The 18,103-nt window shown below is 32.3% G+C and overlaps 1 protein-coding gene across 1 annotated transcript in view; it reads right to left on the reverse strand.

The window, feature by feature from the left end:
• The window catches only part of LOC110031892 (NADH dehydrogenase [ubiquinone] 1 alpha subcomplex subunit 13-B-like), a 41,854-nt gene extending 33,279 nt beyond the window's left edge, over positions 1-8,575 (reverse strand). The window contains 1 exon segment of the mRNA XM_020735316.1: positions 8,280-8,575. Coding sequence (XP_020590975.1) covers positions 8,280-8,494 — 215 coding nt within the window. The 5' untranslated portion in view covers positions 8,495-8,575.
• Between the last annotated feature and the right edge of the window lie 9,528 nt (positions 8,576-18,103).

Raw genomic sequence — 18,103 nt, forward strand, 5'->3', positions numbered from 1 at the left:
TAAGCACAAGCAGCCTCAGGTAAAAAAGCCAATTTGTGAAAAGTGTGGAAAAAAAAATTCGGATAGTGTTTGATTGGTTCAATAAAATGCTATATATGTGAATAACAAGGGCATATTCATACAACAGGCTACTGACAATTCAAGGACAGGAGTAGCGCAAGAAATTTTTAGAAGGCAGCCAGTCCAGAAAACTCAATTTTTTAGAAAAACCTTCCAATTAAGCAAAGGGTGAAATTTTAGAATGTAGAACTGAGCAATCAATAAAAGCCCTTATTTTTACAATTATGTCTCAAGAAGCCAAAGAATCTGAAGAAGTGGTTGATATGCTTCTAATTCAAGATCTGTCTGGCCATTTTTTATTCAATTCAAGCGCATCGCATTCTTTTATTTCTGATTAATTTGTTGTCAGTTTACATGTTGATATTATGCATTTTACCCTTGTTTTATATTTGTTTATGCCTTCGAGAAGCAATTTTCATGCAAATAAAAAAGGTGTCGTGCATGTTAATATTCACGAAAAGAAGCTGCAAGCAGAGCTAATTGTAATATCAATTCAGAGTTTTGATGTCATATTGGGAATAAATTGGTAGGTAAATCATTTTACTACAATTGAATGTTGAAAAAGGCGATTAAAACTCAAATCGTGTGGTGAAAAGCCATTTTATATCTTTTGTGATCGTAATACACAATCGTCCCTCATTAGTGCAGTGAAAGTTAGGAAGTATTTGCGAAATAGTGAACTAATGTTTCTGGCCAAATTAAAAGTGTTGATGAATAAAGATGTATGGAAATTGAAAACATTCCAGTTGTTTCTAAATTTTCTAATGCATTTCCTAAAGAATTGTCAGGGATACAGCTAGAACAATAAGTTGAGATTAGCATTGATGTGCAGTTAGGAATATCTGTAATTTTCAAGTCTCCGTACAGGATGGCTCCAAAGGAATTGCATGAATTGAAATGCTAGTTGTAGGAACTAATAGATAAGTGTTTTATGTGGCCAAGCAATACATCTTGGAGTGCTCCAATTTTGTTTGTCAGAAAGAAAGACGAATTGACGTGGCTATGTATTAATTATAGAGAGTTGAACAAGGCGAGAATCAAGAACAAATATCATTTGTCCAGGATCGATGATCTGTTTGATCAATTAAAAGGTGCTACGGTATTTTCCCGAATTAATGAGATCGAGATATTATCAGGTCAAAGTCAAGAACGTAGATATAACTAAGACAGCTTTTGAGACAAGGCATGGGTTTTAGTTATACCTTTTGGCTCAACCAATGCTCCTACTATATTTATGGACTTGATGAATCGAATTTTCAAGCCGTATATGGATCAATTTGTTATTATTTTTATTGGTGATATTCTGATTTATTCAAGAACTGATAAGGATCATGCCAAGCATCTGAGAATAGTTTTAAAGCTTCTAAGGCAAAATCAATTGTATCCAAAATTTTTGAAATTTGAATTTTGGTTGTGAAGCATTGCATCTTCAGGGCAGATTATCAACAATTATAGAATGACCTACGCCAAGAATGTTATGGAGGTACACAATTTTCCTCGGATTAGTTGGATATTACAGGAGGTTAGTAAAAGGTTTTTCGCAATAACTATGCCTTTGTCCAGCTAATGAGGAAAGTCGTCCAATTTGAGTGGACTACAGAATGTGATCACAATTTTCAAAAGTTGAAGAAACATTTGACCACTACAGCTTTAACTATTCCACCAGATACAGAAAGATTTCAAATTTACAGTGATGCATCATTGTGAGGCTTGGGTTTCATTTTAATGCAGAATAAAAATGCGATAATCTATGTGTCCAAACAGTTGAAGTCACATGAAAGATACTATCCGATGAATGACTTGGAGTTAGTTGTTGTAGTATTTGTTTTGAAGATTTGGTGATATTATTTGTATGGTGTAAAGTGCAAAGTATTCACTGATCATCAGAGTCTGAAATATATTTTCACACAAAAAATAACTGAATTTGAGGCAACAAACATTGCTAGAGTTGGTCAAAGACTATGATATAGATATATAGTATTGTCCTAACCTAGTAAATGTTGTTGTTAATGCTTTGAGTCGTAAATCCACAGGCAACGCAAGTTGGATTATCACTCAAAAGTCAGAAATGATTAAAGAATTGATGTCTTGCAGTTGAAAACCAGAAGATCGGGTGATATAAGACATTTACATCAATTGACAGTGAAATCAACTTTGATGAATATAATCAAAAAAGCTCATAAAGTTAGCAGCAAATATCACTAACTTCTGAAACAACTTCAATTAGGAAAGAGGGTCGATCTAACAATTGATGAAGATAGTGTAATCAGAAATAAACAACAGTTATGACTATGCGTTGATTCTGATTTAAGAGGAAATCTTACTTAAAATTCATCATTCATGCTACACAAAATCACTCAGTTAGCACTAAAATGTATAAGAATATGAAATCAATATTATGGTGGCCAAGTATGAAGGATGTTGCTCAATATGTATTTCAATGTCAAGCTTGTCAGATTATAAAGGCTAAGCATTAGAGACTCAGTGAATTGCTACAATCGTTGTCAATACCTGAATGGAAATAAAAAAGAAATTGCTATGAATTTGTTTATGGGATTTCCTCGATTAAAGCAGGATCACGACAGTGTTTGAGTCATTATTAACAAGCTAACAAAGTCAGCTCATTTCTTGTTAATCAGACAGACAGATTCAGTTGAAAAATTGGTCAGACTATACGCCACAAATTATTAGATTACACAGAATTCTAAAGGTCATAGTTTCTAACAGAGATAGAAGATTCATGTCCAGGTTGTGGAAAGACATTCAGCAAGTTTTGAGCACACAGTTGCATTTCAACACTGTATTTCATCCACAAACACACGGACAATCATAAAGAACAATTCAAGGATTAGAAGATTTATTGCAGCTTTGTGTTCTCGACTTTGGAAGCAATTGAGAAGATCACGTTCCAATGATCGAGTTTGCCTACAACAATAGCTATCAGTCCAATATTAATATAGCTCCTTATGAAGCAATGTATGACAGAAAATGCAAAACTTCATTGAGTTTGGTATCAAATGTTAGGTTAGGAATTAATTAATGAAGCCAAGAAGAAAATTAAATTAATCAGAGACAGATTGAAAATTGCTCGAGACTGACAGCAGAAATACTATGACCCAAAGTACAAAAACAGTAGAATTTGAAATTGGAGATTTCATTTTTTGAAAGTAAGGCCAACGAAAGATACAGTTAGATTTAGTCAGGGAAACACACTTAGTCCCGGGTATATTGGTCTTTTTGAAATTCTGGAAAGGATCCATCACGTTGCTCACAAATTGCGCTACTTGTATATATGTCAGATATTCACAATGTGTTTCACATTTCAATGTTGAGAAAATGAGTTTCAAATTAAGAACAGGAAATTTCACATGAAGAGATTGACAGTGCAAAAAAATTTATTTTATATCAAAGAGCCTGAAAGAAATTTTGAAACTAATATTAAGAAGCTTGGAAACAGACAAATTCTTTTTTTCAAGATATATTAGAAGCACAAGCTTGAAATTTAAGCTACATAAGAAAAAAAGAAAAAATGTGACAGAATATCCCTCTCTATTCAAGTAAAATCAAAAATTTTGATGAAAAAATTTTTATAATGAGAGGAGAGTTGTAACACCCAAAACTTTGTGAACCAAGTAAAGTTCGAAAAATTTTAAAAGTACCCCAAAATTCACATCCCTAGAAATTCAAACGAATTATTTTTATAAAATTCTACGCATGAAAAGGATTAATTTCATATGAAGCACTATATATAAATTATCAACGGATTGGGAGAAGTAAAATTTGAAAGTTATAATTTAATTAACTTATTTTAAACCTTAATTATTTTCCTAACCCCTCCCAAATTCCCGCATTGTTTCCTGTCGACTCCTCACGCAATTTCACGCCCATGCAGCAGTTAGATGAGATCCAACGAATGTGATCCTTTAGATTTCCTTAAGTAATGCGCCCTTCTCCCTCTTGTTCACTTCATTCACTTGGCCGGAGGATTTCCACCCTATTGTAGCATAGGTCGCAAACAGGGAGTCCAGCAACGGTTCTGGAAGCCGGAGGTCTCGACGGTGAGCTCTAAAACACAATAGAAAGGTAGGAAACATTTTTTTCACGCTATCTAATACTTTCATTTCCTTCCCCACACTTGGTTTAATATTTACCTCGATTTTGTGCATTTTTTTCATTTTTGGTAGTTATCATAGGCGCAGAAAATGTGTCGAAAGTGTCGAAAGTGGTTTACAAGCTTCTGTAAGGGGTTTAGCACAAAATCAGCTAAGAGAATGGGAAGATTGAGGTGTTAGGAAAAGTTTAAAATAGGCATATCGAAAGAGTGAATTTATGCCAAGAAACCCGTTCGAGGTCTGTTTTGGGCGAATAAATTATGTTAGTTAAATCAAAAAACCAGCTAGGAATTCACGAATTTCTATGATTTCTACAATTTTCAAGTTGTTTACTCGAAACAGTGAGCTCGAGATGAGCGTGTAGGAACTCATCATAGGGCTGCTCCGTTAAGTCAGGTGAAATAATTTTGTTCTAATCTAAGAAAAATAATTTTCTATTAGGAAAAGTTTAAAATAGGCATATCTAAAGAGTGAATTTATGCCAAGAAGCCCGTTTGAGGTCTGTTTTGGGCGAATAAATCATGTTAGTTAAATCAAAAAACGGCTAGGACTTCATGAATTTACACGATTTCTACAATTTTCAAGTTGTTTACTCGAAGCAGTGAGCTCGAGATGAGTGTGTAGGAACTCATCATAGGGCTACTCCGTTAAGTCAGGTGAAATAATTTTGTTCTAATTTAAAAAAATAACTTTATATTAGGAAAAGCTTAAAATAGACATATCGAAAGAGTGAATTTATGCCAAGAAACCCGTTCGAGGTCTGTTTTGGGCTAATAAATTATGTTAGTTAAATCAAAAAATGAGCTAGGAATTCATGAATTTCTACGATTTCTACAATTTTCAAGTTGTTTACACGAAGCAGTGAGCTCGAGATGAGCGTGTAGGAACTCATCATAGGGCTGCTCCGTTAAGTCGGGTGAAATAATTTTGTTCTAATTTAAGAAAAATAACTTTCTATAGGTGTTGATGTGGTTGTGTTCAATATTGTTACATTTAGACTTATTGCATATTACAGATGAAAATCTGTTTGGAATGTATGTTTTCAATATTGTTACATTTAGACTTCTTGCGATACATATGATGTTATGTCAATCTGTCTTACGATACATATGATGTTATTATGTTATGATACATATAACTATGCTTATGATATAAATTATCTGCATGCATTCATATATTATAATTTATACATGTGATATATAATGAATGTTTGCTACAGGTGTTATGCTTTAAACGATGTCACAAGGAATATTATGAGTAAATTATTACATAGTGCTTGCAAGTACACTATACAGGGATGTGATATTTCCGACTTCTCGTGTTCAGACGACGTTACTCTGAAAACAATTATGATCAGATGTGATAGAGCCCAGGAAATCATTCGTATTAGGGAGGCTATTGATAACTGCTATATTGGGGTCTAACATTTATTGATAGTTCATATAGCATTTGAGGTAAGGTGATGAATCATGATATGATAGGACATGAAAATATTTGAGACATACATTTACAAGTGACATTACTATGAAATGACATATATAAAATAACTTTATTATGATTACATGCGATAAATAGCTTATGAACATGTCTTTGATTATACTTAAGATTTCTTGTTTATGACATATATGTTTACACGGCAGTCTTGATTTCTACAGTATATATTGTCTTTTCATATTCTTTACTATGCTAATATGCTGTAGCTTGTGTGTAGATATGTACAAACTCATATGAGTATGCATGTTATTTTTTTCTGTTTATAAAATCTTACTTTAGTCTTAATTATTTCACTAAGCTCATTATTTGTTGTTGCCTTTCAGTAAGGGGCAAGAAAAATCGGTGCGAGTAGCCAGATGTCATTTGTACAGTTTTTTATTATTTTTGGAGCTTGTACAGTTTTTAGAGTAATTAATTTAATTTAAGTTAGATTTTGCAATATTGTATAGTTTATATCTTTTTATGTTATGATTTTCTATAGTTCTGAGTATGAATATGAATGAATTATGAAACACAATGGATCATGTATGTTTGATGCACTTTAGTTAGACTAGTTCATCATACATTGAGTCCTGATTCTACAAATCAGGGTGAGTGTTGGCAAGTATTTAGTCTGGATAAACTATCCACCTGTCACAAATTAGTTGACCCTAAAAAGAAGAGGCCATTTGGGGTGTGACAAAGTCATAGGAGCATAATGAGAAATTATTACACCTAAGTCACATAAGCAGGAGCCTCACTTCCTCTGAAGATCACTAAAGACTCTTTACTCCTAATGTTTCCTTGCCCGTTGTCTGCTTTATTTTCTGTGTTGTGTGGGATTGTAGATTTTCATTCTTGCACTTGAGAACACGTCAAAATTAGGGTTAATAATTTAGCAAACAAGAGCTTCCATGTCAATAAAATTTTTAATTTTTTCCTCATGGGATCGATACGCGGACTCTCAAATTCTTATATTACTTGACATGTATACTTGTGTGATTTGCCAACGTGCCTCACAACCATTTCAGCCATCGCCCGCCCCATCTCCCTCTTTTTCCTTCTCTCATGTGAGCATAGACCTACTTTAGCCAAACTACATAAATCTAGTTTTCTACTTTGTGGTACTAATTTTTTGTGGTTATTGTATGCTTAATATATTTACACATGGTAGGTGTTTCTGCATTAAATTTTTTTTTAATAAAAATCAAAACTAATAGTGTGTTTAGGATTAATTTTACCATAGATGAGCAAGGTTTTATAGCAGGCTCTTGGTGTGTGATACTCGATGATATTGAAAGGATTTCATTTGAGTGGGAGTTACGATTGATGCAAAGATCTCTCACATGAAAGGGGTATGTTTAAAACACAAGATAATATTGGCTTTAATCCCATATTAAATAGTTAAAAAGTATGTTGTGTAAATATACAAGTAGTGCTCCATCATTATGCTTGAACCTTTTATGTTTAAAAAGAACTTCACCACTAGTATATCAAAATCAACTTTGATCCCACAATGACTCGCATTCACTAACATAGATAATGCATACATTCCAAAAGAAGTTGAGTAAAAGACTAATTAGGGGAATCAAAATAAATAAAAGAAAACATTAGAAGATGTTTGAAAATTTTATCAAATAGTAGAAAATACGAATAAAAGTTTGGTGTGCCTCAAAAAGGAGGCTGATCCATCTGATGAATAATACAATATGCAAATTCTCAAACAAAATAATGCATAGGGAAGTTGAATGATTGCAAGAGAAATGCACCACTACACAAGAATGAATAGATCATGAGGATTCATAAAAGCAAAACCTAACTAACTAGGATAAGACTAGTGATATATTATGTTTTATGAGAGGTAAGTTGGATCTATAAAAACCCTTAAAAAGTACGCAAAAGAGAAAGAAATAAATGAAAGTTTACATACATACCGCTCAATTCTTATGAATTTACATATCGAACACCAAAACTTTAGTTTTTACAAACAACACCTTATCTATGCACGAAAAGGTGTTTTTCACATTTTAAAAGTTAAAATGGTGGCATTTTTTATGTGATATGAAAGATTTGGGTGTACAAAAGCAAAGTTTAGGTGTTAGATATGTAAATAAATAGAAATTGGGCGGCATGTATGTAAATGAAACAGAACAGTAACATGGAAAATCTAGCTGTTGGAAAGTGAAAATACAAGCACTACTTTTGCTCACAAGTGTTCCAGGGAAGCAATGCAAGTTATTCCCCCAAATATCAACGTATTTTTGGCAACAAACAAAGTTATTTATAATATCATTAGCAGAATAATGACATAACAATTGTCTAATCTACACCACTGGGCTGCCCTGGAACTATATCAAGCAACAGGCAACTATATTTTTCAAAAGGTAAGGAGCTTCAAACAAGACTAAATCTTTGAGATTATAATACATACCTTAATCAGAAAGATGAAATCAAAGCCATTCAACAGTCACAATTAGATCAAAACATGCCGTTAAACTGACATCTACCGGGAAAGCAAATAACTTAAATTTATGCAAAAATAAAAATAAAAAACGTGGAACCCCATAAATCATAAAGAATGACAATTCAAACCCTAGAAGTGGGCAGAAAAGAAGAGAGGAGGTTGTCTTGTACCTTCGGATCTTATTGCCCTGGCCGACCTGATACATGCCGTATGCAAAGGCGCCGAAGGCAGTAAGGAAGATGGCAACGGCACCGGGTCCCTTGGTCGGGATCCTTCGAGCGTACCTCACCGGCGGAAACCCACCCGGCGGCGGACCGTCCTGCAACACAGGCATCTCCTGCACGCTCACCATCCCCGGCTTCTTTCTTATCGCCGCCTCCGTCATCCTCCCTGCGAAAAGAACCACGCCACAGCGATTCTAAAACTGAAAATTAGCTCGATTGGGACGATCCCCACGCCCCTCCGATCGATCACTAGCTCCGTTTCTCTTCGAAGCTTTTTCACTCTGATTTGATTTGAAAATATCACATAGTTACAAATTATCTGGATGGAGTGGCTAGTAATTTCATTCATACTTGTAATTACATATTTATAACATATATAATTTTTTTTATTTAATGTTTGGTGTTGTGTGCAGGAAATTTTTTTTGTCTGGAATCGGACATAGCTCTACGTGAGGACTCTAATAATATACCGGCTCACGGAGGTTATTTCGAAGTTATGTGAAATCGCGGAGGTTATTTATTGGTTATTGAAGAAGAAATCGTATATTCTACTTCAATAATCCCATTCTACTTCAATAATCCTGAAATAATCCAGAAAAAATCTTAAAATAATTTTCATGATTCCACGTTAATAACCCAAAATAACGTCGTAGAGGTTATTTCGGAGTTGTTAAAGTGGAATATATGAGTTTCTCTTTAATAATCCCGAAATAACCTTAAAATAACCTTCGTGGTTTATTTTGAGGTTGTTGAAGTAGAACCGCGGAGGTTATTGCGGAGTCCGCGGTTTCACTTTAATAGTTTTTTTAGGTCGGTCTTATATAACACACATTGCGGTATATTACTAGCAGTCCGCACGTAGAACTACGTTCAGGTCCGGATAGAAACTTTTTCCGTGCGGGAGACAACAAAAGCTTTCGAGAGTAGAAGATCAACATATTTTACATGATTTTTATGCATTTGCATTTCATACACCTAAATTTTTATATTTGCATGCACAAATATATATATATATATATATCTGTGTGTGTGTGTAGGGTGGCAAGTTGGTAAGTAGTTGTGTTGTCAGTCGTAAGACATCTCTAACCCGGGTTCGATACCTATGGGGACAGCTACTACATATGGGGAGCGATATTTCTAATACACCCTTTTAATATATGCATGTGTGTGTACAAGAAAATTCGTGGCAGTAGTGTGATAAATTAACATCTTATCATTGTATGAGAACCCACGTAGGTAATAGAAATGACAGACATAAAACACCAAAAAATATTACGTGAAAAACCCTGAAAGAGAAAAAACAACAAGGCATTGCCCTATTAAAATATTTCAGCATGATTTGGTGATTGCTGATATAGGTACAACCCCTTGTTTCACATATGAGAAATGATTATATAGCCTCCCAAGTTTTAACATCAGCGTGCAGAAGGATTGTGGCCCCACGGTAAGGAGTCGTCACAAAGAGAAGAAATAGTTTGGGCTTTAATGCTATCGTTTTCAAGGTCGACATGATATTCAGGATGATGTGTTGCTTCGTAAGTTGTTTCTATGACGCTTTGTCGCAAGGAGTGGGCGGAGGCCAACGAGTGGTGAGCTTCGGTGGTCGGCGACAATCGACAGCTGCAGAAGCAAGAGGCAATCGTCGGATTGTCGGTGCAAAAGTAATGTTAAACTTCATCCCTTCTCAAAGCTTTAATCTTCTTCGGGCTTCAAGCTTTGTGCCTCTCTTATGAAGAGGGTAAAGCTCTGTTTACAAAGTTTAGGTTGCAAATAAGAAATGAATCTAGACCACTCTTGATAGAACGCCCTAAAGAGATCCCCTTGATCTCGCGGTATTAGATGGACAATGAACTTACCAGATTTCGAAGTTGTTTCATCTTCCAATTATGCTGGAACATTTCAAATGTGGTTTATCAACTTGATCTACGCGTGATTTGACTCGGATTATACCGATTTTCATACGTAGGGTCTTTCTCATCAAGCTAGTTATTTTGACTATAAGTATGTTGAAATTGGAGTTGTAGATGACTTTTAATCAAAGTTTGAACTTATCTTGCTCAAATAAATTCCTCAAGATCCATGCATTTTGATTTATGTTGGATATTGAAAATTTGTTGATGAGGTATCAGTTGCCCCCTATTTTTGGGCGAGACCAATTTTGGCGTCTATAATTATTGAAAATTGGAACATTTTATCTCGTTATAATACTACTTCAATCATATTTTTTTAAAAAAAAGAAAGGTGGGTCAAATGGGTCATACAATTGACAACGCAGCTGTTTACAAACTTGTCAGCTAAGCTGCAAACATGCGCGCGCAGATATATATATTACATCAAAAAATATTAATATTGAAATATACATTTTAAATGCATCGGTTCAAAACACAAATTTATTAAGTATATAAATATAAAATTTTAGTTGTATGATGTAAATGCATAAGAATCAGGAATGGTTTGTATATCTTTTACTCTCTAAATTTCAAGATTTGTGGTATAAATATAAAAAAAAAAATATGTGTGATAGATAATGTACATATACAGAAATTGAGGGGTATGGACTCCATTATCCTAATAGATCCAATTCAAGAGAACATACATAATAAAAAACTAAAATTAAAAAAAATAAAAGATCTAGCACTCAAATATTTAAGATCATATTAAAATAACATCATTATTAGCATATATTTATCAACATCAAAATGTTATAAATGCAAATATGAAAGTTTAGGTGCTAGATATGCAAATATATGTAAATTTTCCTAAAAAATAAAGAACGGTCCAAAATTGTAAAACTGTGTGGTTGAAACTGATCAAACAAACCAACGAGCAAGTAACAAATTGATATCACAACATTACTACAATCATTTAATTAACTCATTCTCCAAAAAATATTTTATAAACTCGAGTAATCAAACGAAACTCAGACCTCCAAATGCTGCAAGTGTGAAATGCTAGCAGAAAATAACAGCAGAAGCTCGAAAATCAAGAGTTGTTTAATGTACTCACAATTAATTCCTTAAAAAATTTCATTGGTGAATTGTACCCACATGCAACTAAATCCCTCCAGAAAGCTAATCCTAATTGAAATTAATAAAAAAAAAATTCTTAAATTGTAGTAGCTTAATCAACATTTGGGGCATGAAATTTATAAGCATACCACACAATCTTTATGTATTTACAATGTATTTACATATCTAACTCCCAAGTATTCATATTAACATGCATACCACTCAAAATCTTTAACATCACATAAAAAAGTATCACCATCGCTAACTTTTTAAAATTGAAACACAAAAAAATGTAGTATATTGCAAATAATCACCTCAGATTAGAACGTTATTGACAAAAACCAAAATTTCACTGAAAGTTTTAGGCCAAAAATAAAAAAGGGGCATTTCTGCAATAAATTTCTTATAAATTCACTAATTCCTCTTTAAAATTGTAGGCACACCATGACAAACAATTGAGGTCATGTTATGGTAGGAAGTTTACAAGCTCCGCTCGCCTCACTAATAATGAAGCAATTTTTAGTTTGGTTTCACAAAACCTGCAATTCTTCTTAACAATATTTGCAAATTTTGAAATTTTTCTTCCTGATGGAAAGTTGGATTTTCCACCATTAAAATTTTCTGCCAAACTGATGCATTTGTTGTACTTATGAAGGATTGAGTTCTAAGTCCATGAGTTGAGTATGACCTTCGTGAAAAGGGTGATTTTTGTATCAGTTACGTCCCATAAATTTGCAATAATTGCAAGAGAGCCTGCAAATAAGTACTCGAGAGGAGCACCTTGAGTCGCATAGCATCCTTTTTATCTAAGAGATCCACTACAACAACCCATCAAGAATGCAGCAACAAAGCTACTGAGTTTTCTAAAGGACTCTTCGCCTATATATTGCATTCCTGTGGCATAAAAAGAGAAAGAGAGATTTACATACATACCACTCAATTCCCTATGAAGTCATATATCTATCAACTATCTTTAACATGCATGTCACCTTAATTGTGATTGAAAATGTATATTTCACTTTTTAAAAGTTAAAATAGTGGTATTTTTTTATGAGATGTGAAAGAGGTGATTGGTATAAATTTGGTACTATGTAGGTAAATGTGGTGAAAAAAAAAATTACATAGATAAGACTCGATTATTATGTATTTACATATCTAACGCCTAAACTTCAACTTTTATTCATGCCACCTTATTATCTATGCAAGAAAATATGTATTTTACTTTTTAAAAGCTAAAATAACTGTAATTTTTATGTGATATGAATGATCTGGGTAGTATGAATTAGGTGTTCAATATGTAATGCACAGAAATTAGGTGCTTCGAAACTATTAAATAACTGCAGCACAATTATGGAATATTAATCAGATTAAGACAAACTTATCACTTCCATGCAAAAATACAAGAATTGGTCATGATTTTGTAAAGCTAATAATAATTCCTCAATTGTTGGAGCATTTCCTGTTTTGCCCTATATAAGAACAAAAAACTGCTTGTGGCACCAAATAGAAAAAAAAACAAATTATTTTAACATAAATACAAAAAATATTTATATACATACCATTTAATTCTTATGTATCTGCATATCTAACTAATACCTAAACAACAACATTTACATATCTGTCACCTTAAAGATGCAACAAAAAGTATTCACTTTTTCAGAGTTAAACAGTAATGATATTTTTTGTATGATATGAAAAATTTAGGCAGTATAAATATAAGAAGTTTTTGTGTTAGATATGTAAATGCATAGGAATTAGGTGGTATGTAAGTTAATGTCACGCTGAAAAGAGATTGTTTTGAAAGTATTCGAAGAGTGTTACCTCCCACTTAAGATTTTGAAACTATTCTTCAAATCCTTGTTGCATAGAACTGAGATTGCCACCAGGATTAAACAAATAATATGCACAAAAAGGTTCTATATTTGGAAGATTAACTTCAAATGTGTTCTTTTCTCTGACGTGATAGTTCAGTTTTAGCAAAATGTTGTCTAAGGAAGGCATGTGATAAACCTCTTGATTTTTCAATATTGGCATGCTCTCCGATGATATCATCTACGGTCACGCAAGCATGGTTTAGGAAAGCTCTCGAGTGCGAAAAACTACTTTATTTTAAAGAAAATTTTCCTTGCAATCTAAAATAAAGGTTATTCAAATAGTGGACAATGTTTGGATGAAAAAAAGAAAGTCATCTGGTATATCACCAATGCAAATCTAAAAGGAACATTAGTAAAGTGGCAAAATAGACCCCAAACTATTTACATATGGTCATATTAGTCATATAGTTTATACAAATGCTAAATTTATCCGGTAGCTTTTTTAACGGAGGCTAAAGTAATCCTCACTTGGATTGTTTCAACTAATATTAAAAGAGTTTGTGGATTAAATTGACATTTTTATTTTAGAGAATTTACAAGCATACCACCTAAATGCTATGCATTTACATATCTATTAACTTTATTTTTCATATTTTTACGACTCAAATCTTTTATATCACATCAAAAATACAATCATTTTAACTTTTAAAAAATGTAACATATTTCCATACATAGGAAATATTACATGTATGTTAAAATTGAAGTTTAGGTGTTGAAATGTAAATACATAAGAATTGAGTGGTACATATGTAAATATTCTTTTTATAAACCGGGGCTAAAATGACCTCTTGCAAAGAATAAGAGGATTATTTTGACACTCTTCACCAAATAGAAGTGTGCAATAAGTGGTTCAATACCAAACCAAAATGTTCATTCCCTATCGAATGAAAGTGATTACCCGCACATCAGAATCTAAGATGAGAATAATTGGTTGTCTGTTGAATTTCATGCCTTCGCCAGCTGCTTCCGAAATCAAACTCTCAACAGATGTGAGGATTGACTTAACTCTTTACTATGGTATGTAAATGCCCTAGCCTTTGCTTCGCACAACATCCTCCCCAGCCAAAGAAACCTTCATAAAACAGTGACTGAACAATGTAGGCTTCAGCAACAAGAACAAACTAAGCACCATTGAGTATAACTTTGATGAGATCATTGAGTATAAAATCACATTGAGAATTCAAAGAATTCGATAGTTTCTTAGCAAAAATTTTGAGAAATTCAACATCCAATCTCTCGCCCAAAAGCAAGCACTCTCATGGTCATATCCATTATGTTTCATTTCTTTGCATTACAACAGAAGAAAAAAAACAAAAAAGCCAATAAATAACAATGTGTGAATCAATTTAGTTTTGAAGAACATAAACCAATAAATTAGGGCTTATTTGAGACCATTTTTTTCTTCTATTTTATTTATAAAAATGTTTATTCAATGTGTTTTTCTACAAATTTTTAGTTATTATTTTAAAAAAAATAAATTAACATTTTTTTTCAAAACACTCGATTATTTTGAAATATTTGAGTGTTTTTAGAAATAACTATATTTTATTCAACTAGTCAAATATGTTTTCTTTCAAATCAAAACTTATAAAAATAGAAAAAAAAATAAAAAATTAAAAAGTAGAAGTGAACCCAAATGACCTTTTAGTTATGAAAGTAGAAAGTTGCTTAAGCATACCCCAAAAAATTATTTAGTTTATTGTTAAGCATTCTTCTACAAGACCAACGCTTGTAACAGTTACTACGGACATCATCTTGACGAGTGACAAGATAAGATAGAGACAAAGAACTTGCATCTAAAATGAGCCTGTACGAGGGAGCCACAACGTCAATCACAACACTACTCAAAGGACTAGACCAGTTGGAGACCACATTTTCACGTATGAACTCCTTGTGTGGACTAGAATTATGTTAAAATTCTGGCAGGAGTTAAAACAAAAATTTATAAACATATTTTTGTAAGGGACAACATTCTGCTAGCATTTACATCCATAACACTCAATTCCTATGTATTTGCATATCTAACATATTCGGTAGCTATTGAAAGACAAAACATTCATATCAGATGCAATATTTGCGTCATGCAACACACCTTGGCATCTATTGTAAGAGAGAAGTGAATTAAAAAATTGGCAAAAAATGTAAATACAATTTTACTTCTTAAAAAGTAAAATAATGATATTTTTATGCAATATGACAGATTTGTCATATAAATATAAAAATAAAAGTATGTGTGCTAGAAAATCTAAATATACAAAAATTGAGGGGTATGAGTTTCTTAACACCAATAGATCGAATTCAACAGAACACACACAATAAAAAACTCAAATTAAAAAATGAAAGATCTATCACTCAAATATTTAAGATCATATAAAAAAATAACACTATTATTAACATATATTTATCAACATCAAAATGTTATAAATGCAAATATGAAAGTTTAGGTGCTAGATATGCAAATACATGTAAATTTTCCTAAAATATAATGAATGGGCGAAATTGTAAAACTGTTCGGTTGAAACCAATCAAACTTGTTAATGAGCAAGTAACAAATTGATATCACAACATTAGTACAATCATTTAATTAATTCATTCTCCAAAATACATTTTGTAAACACAAGCAATCAAATGAATCACAGGTCTCCAAATGTTGAAAGTGTGAAATGCTAGCAGAAAATATGTGCAGAAGCTCAAAAATCAAGAGTTTTTAATGTCCTGACAATTAATTCCTTCAAAGATTTCATTGGTGAATTGTACCCACATCCAACTAAATCCCTCCAGAAAGCTAATCCTAATTGAAATTAATTAAAAAAATTCTGAAATTGTAGTAGTTTAATCAACATTTGTGGCATGAAATTTACAGACATACCACACAATTCTTATGTATTTACGCAACAAACACCCAAGTATTCATATTAACATGCATACCACTCAAATCTTTAACATCACATAAAAAAGTATCACCATCGCTAACTTTTTAAAGTTGAAACACAAAAAAAATGTAGTCTATTGTCAAATAATCACCTCATATTAGAACTTTATTGACAAAAACACCAACAATTTCACTGAAAGCTACATGTCAAAAATAAAAAAGGGGCAAATCTGCAACAAATTTCTTATAAATTCACTATTTCCTCTTTAAAATTGTAGGTACGCCATAACAAACAATTGAGATATTATTAGTAGGAAGTTTACAAGCTCCCATCACCTCATAAATAAATGAAGCAAGTCTCAATTTGACTTCACAAAACCTGCAATTCTCCTTAACAATCTTTGCAAATTTTGAAACTTTTCTTCTGGATGGAAAGTTGGATTTTCCGCCATTAAAATTTTCTGCCAAACTGATACATTTGTTGTACTTATGAAGGATGGAGTCCTGAGTCCATGAGTTGAGTATCACCTTCGTGAAAAGGGTGATTTTTGTATCCGTTACGTCCCATAAATATGCAATAATTGTAAGGGAATCTGCAAATAAGTACTGAAGAGGGGCACCTTGAAACACATAGCACTCTTGTTGTCTAAGAGATCCACTGCAACAACCCATCAAGAATGCAACAGCACAGCTACTGAGTTTTCCAAAGGACTCCCCACCTATATATTGCATTCCTGTGCCATAAAAATAGAAAGAAAGAAATACATACATACCACTCAATTCCCTATGTAGTCAAATATCTATCAACTATTTTTTACATGCATGTCACTTTATCTGTGATTGAAAATGTATATTTCATTTTTTAAAAGTTAAAATGGTGATATTTTTTATGAGATGTGAAAGAGATGATTTGTATAAATGTAAAAAAGTATAGTATATGTGATAATTATGTAAAAAGATAGGAATTCGGTACTATGTGGTAAAGGTGGTAAAGAAAAAAAATTGCATACATAAGACTCGATTTCTATGTATTTACATGTCAAACGCCTAAACTTAAACTTTTACTTATATGCCACCTTATTATCTATGCAAAAAAAATGTATATTTTAGTTTTTAAAAGCAAAAATGGCTGTAATTTTTATGTGATATGAATGATCTCGTTAAAATGAATTAGGTGTTCAATATGTAATACACAGAAATTAGGTGCTCTGAAAATATTAAACAACTGCAACACCATTATGAAATAATAATCGAATTAAAACAAGCTTACCACTTCAATGGTCAAAATACAAGAATAGGTCATGATTTTGTAAAACTAATAATAATTCCTCAATTGTTGGAATATTTCCTACTTTGCCCTATACAAGAACAAAAAGTTGCTTATGGCACTAAATAGAAAAAAAAACAAATAATTTTAACCTAAACACAAAAAATATTTACATACATATCATTTAATTATGTATCTGCATATCTAACTAAAACCTAAACATCAACATTTACATATCTGTCACCTTGAAGATGCAACAAAAAGTATTCACTTTTTTAGAGTTAAAGAGTAATTGTATTTTTGGTATGATATGAAAGATCTAGGCAGTATAAATATAAGAAATTTTGGTGTTAGATATGTAAATACATAGGAATTAGGTGGTATGTAAGTTAATGCCACTAAAAAAAGAGATTGCTTTGAATGTATTCGAAGAGAGTGTTACCTCTCACTTAAGATTTTGAAATAATTCTTCAAATTCTTGTTACATAGAACTTAGATTGACACTAGGATTAAACAAATAATATGCACAAAAAGGGTCTATGTATGAAAGAATAACTTCAAATGTGTTCTTTTCACTGACGTGATATTTCAGTTTTAACAAAATGCTGCCTAATGAAGGTATGCAATAAACCTCCGAATTTTTCAATATTGGCATGCTCTCCCATGAGATCATCTACGGTCATGCAAGATTGGCTTAGGAAAGCTCTCAAGTGCAAAAAAACTACTTTATTCTAAATAAAATTTTCCTT

This window comes from Phalaenopsis equestris, unplaced genomic scaffold (genome assembly GCF_001263595.1).
Source record: "Phalaenopsis equestris unplaced genomic scaffold, ASM126359v1 Scaffold000860, whole genome shotgun sequence".
NCBI classification, from domain to species: domain Eukaryota; kingdom Viridiplantae; phylum Streptophyta; class Magnoliopsida; order Asparagales; family Orchidaceae; genus Phalaenopsis; species Phalaenopsis equestris.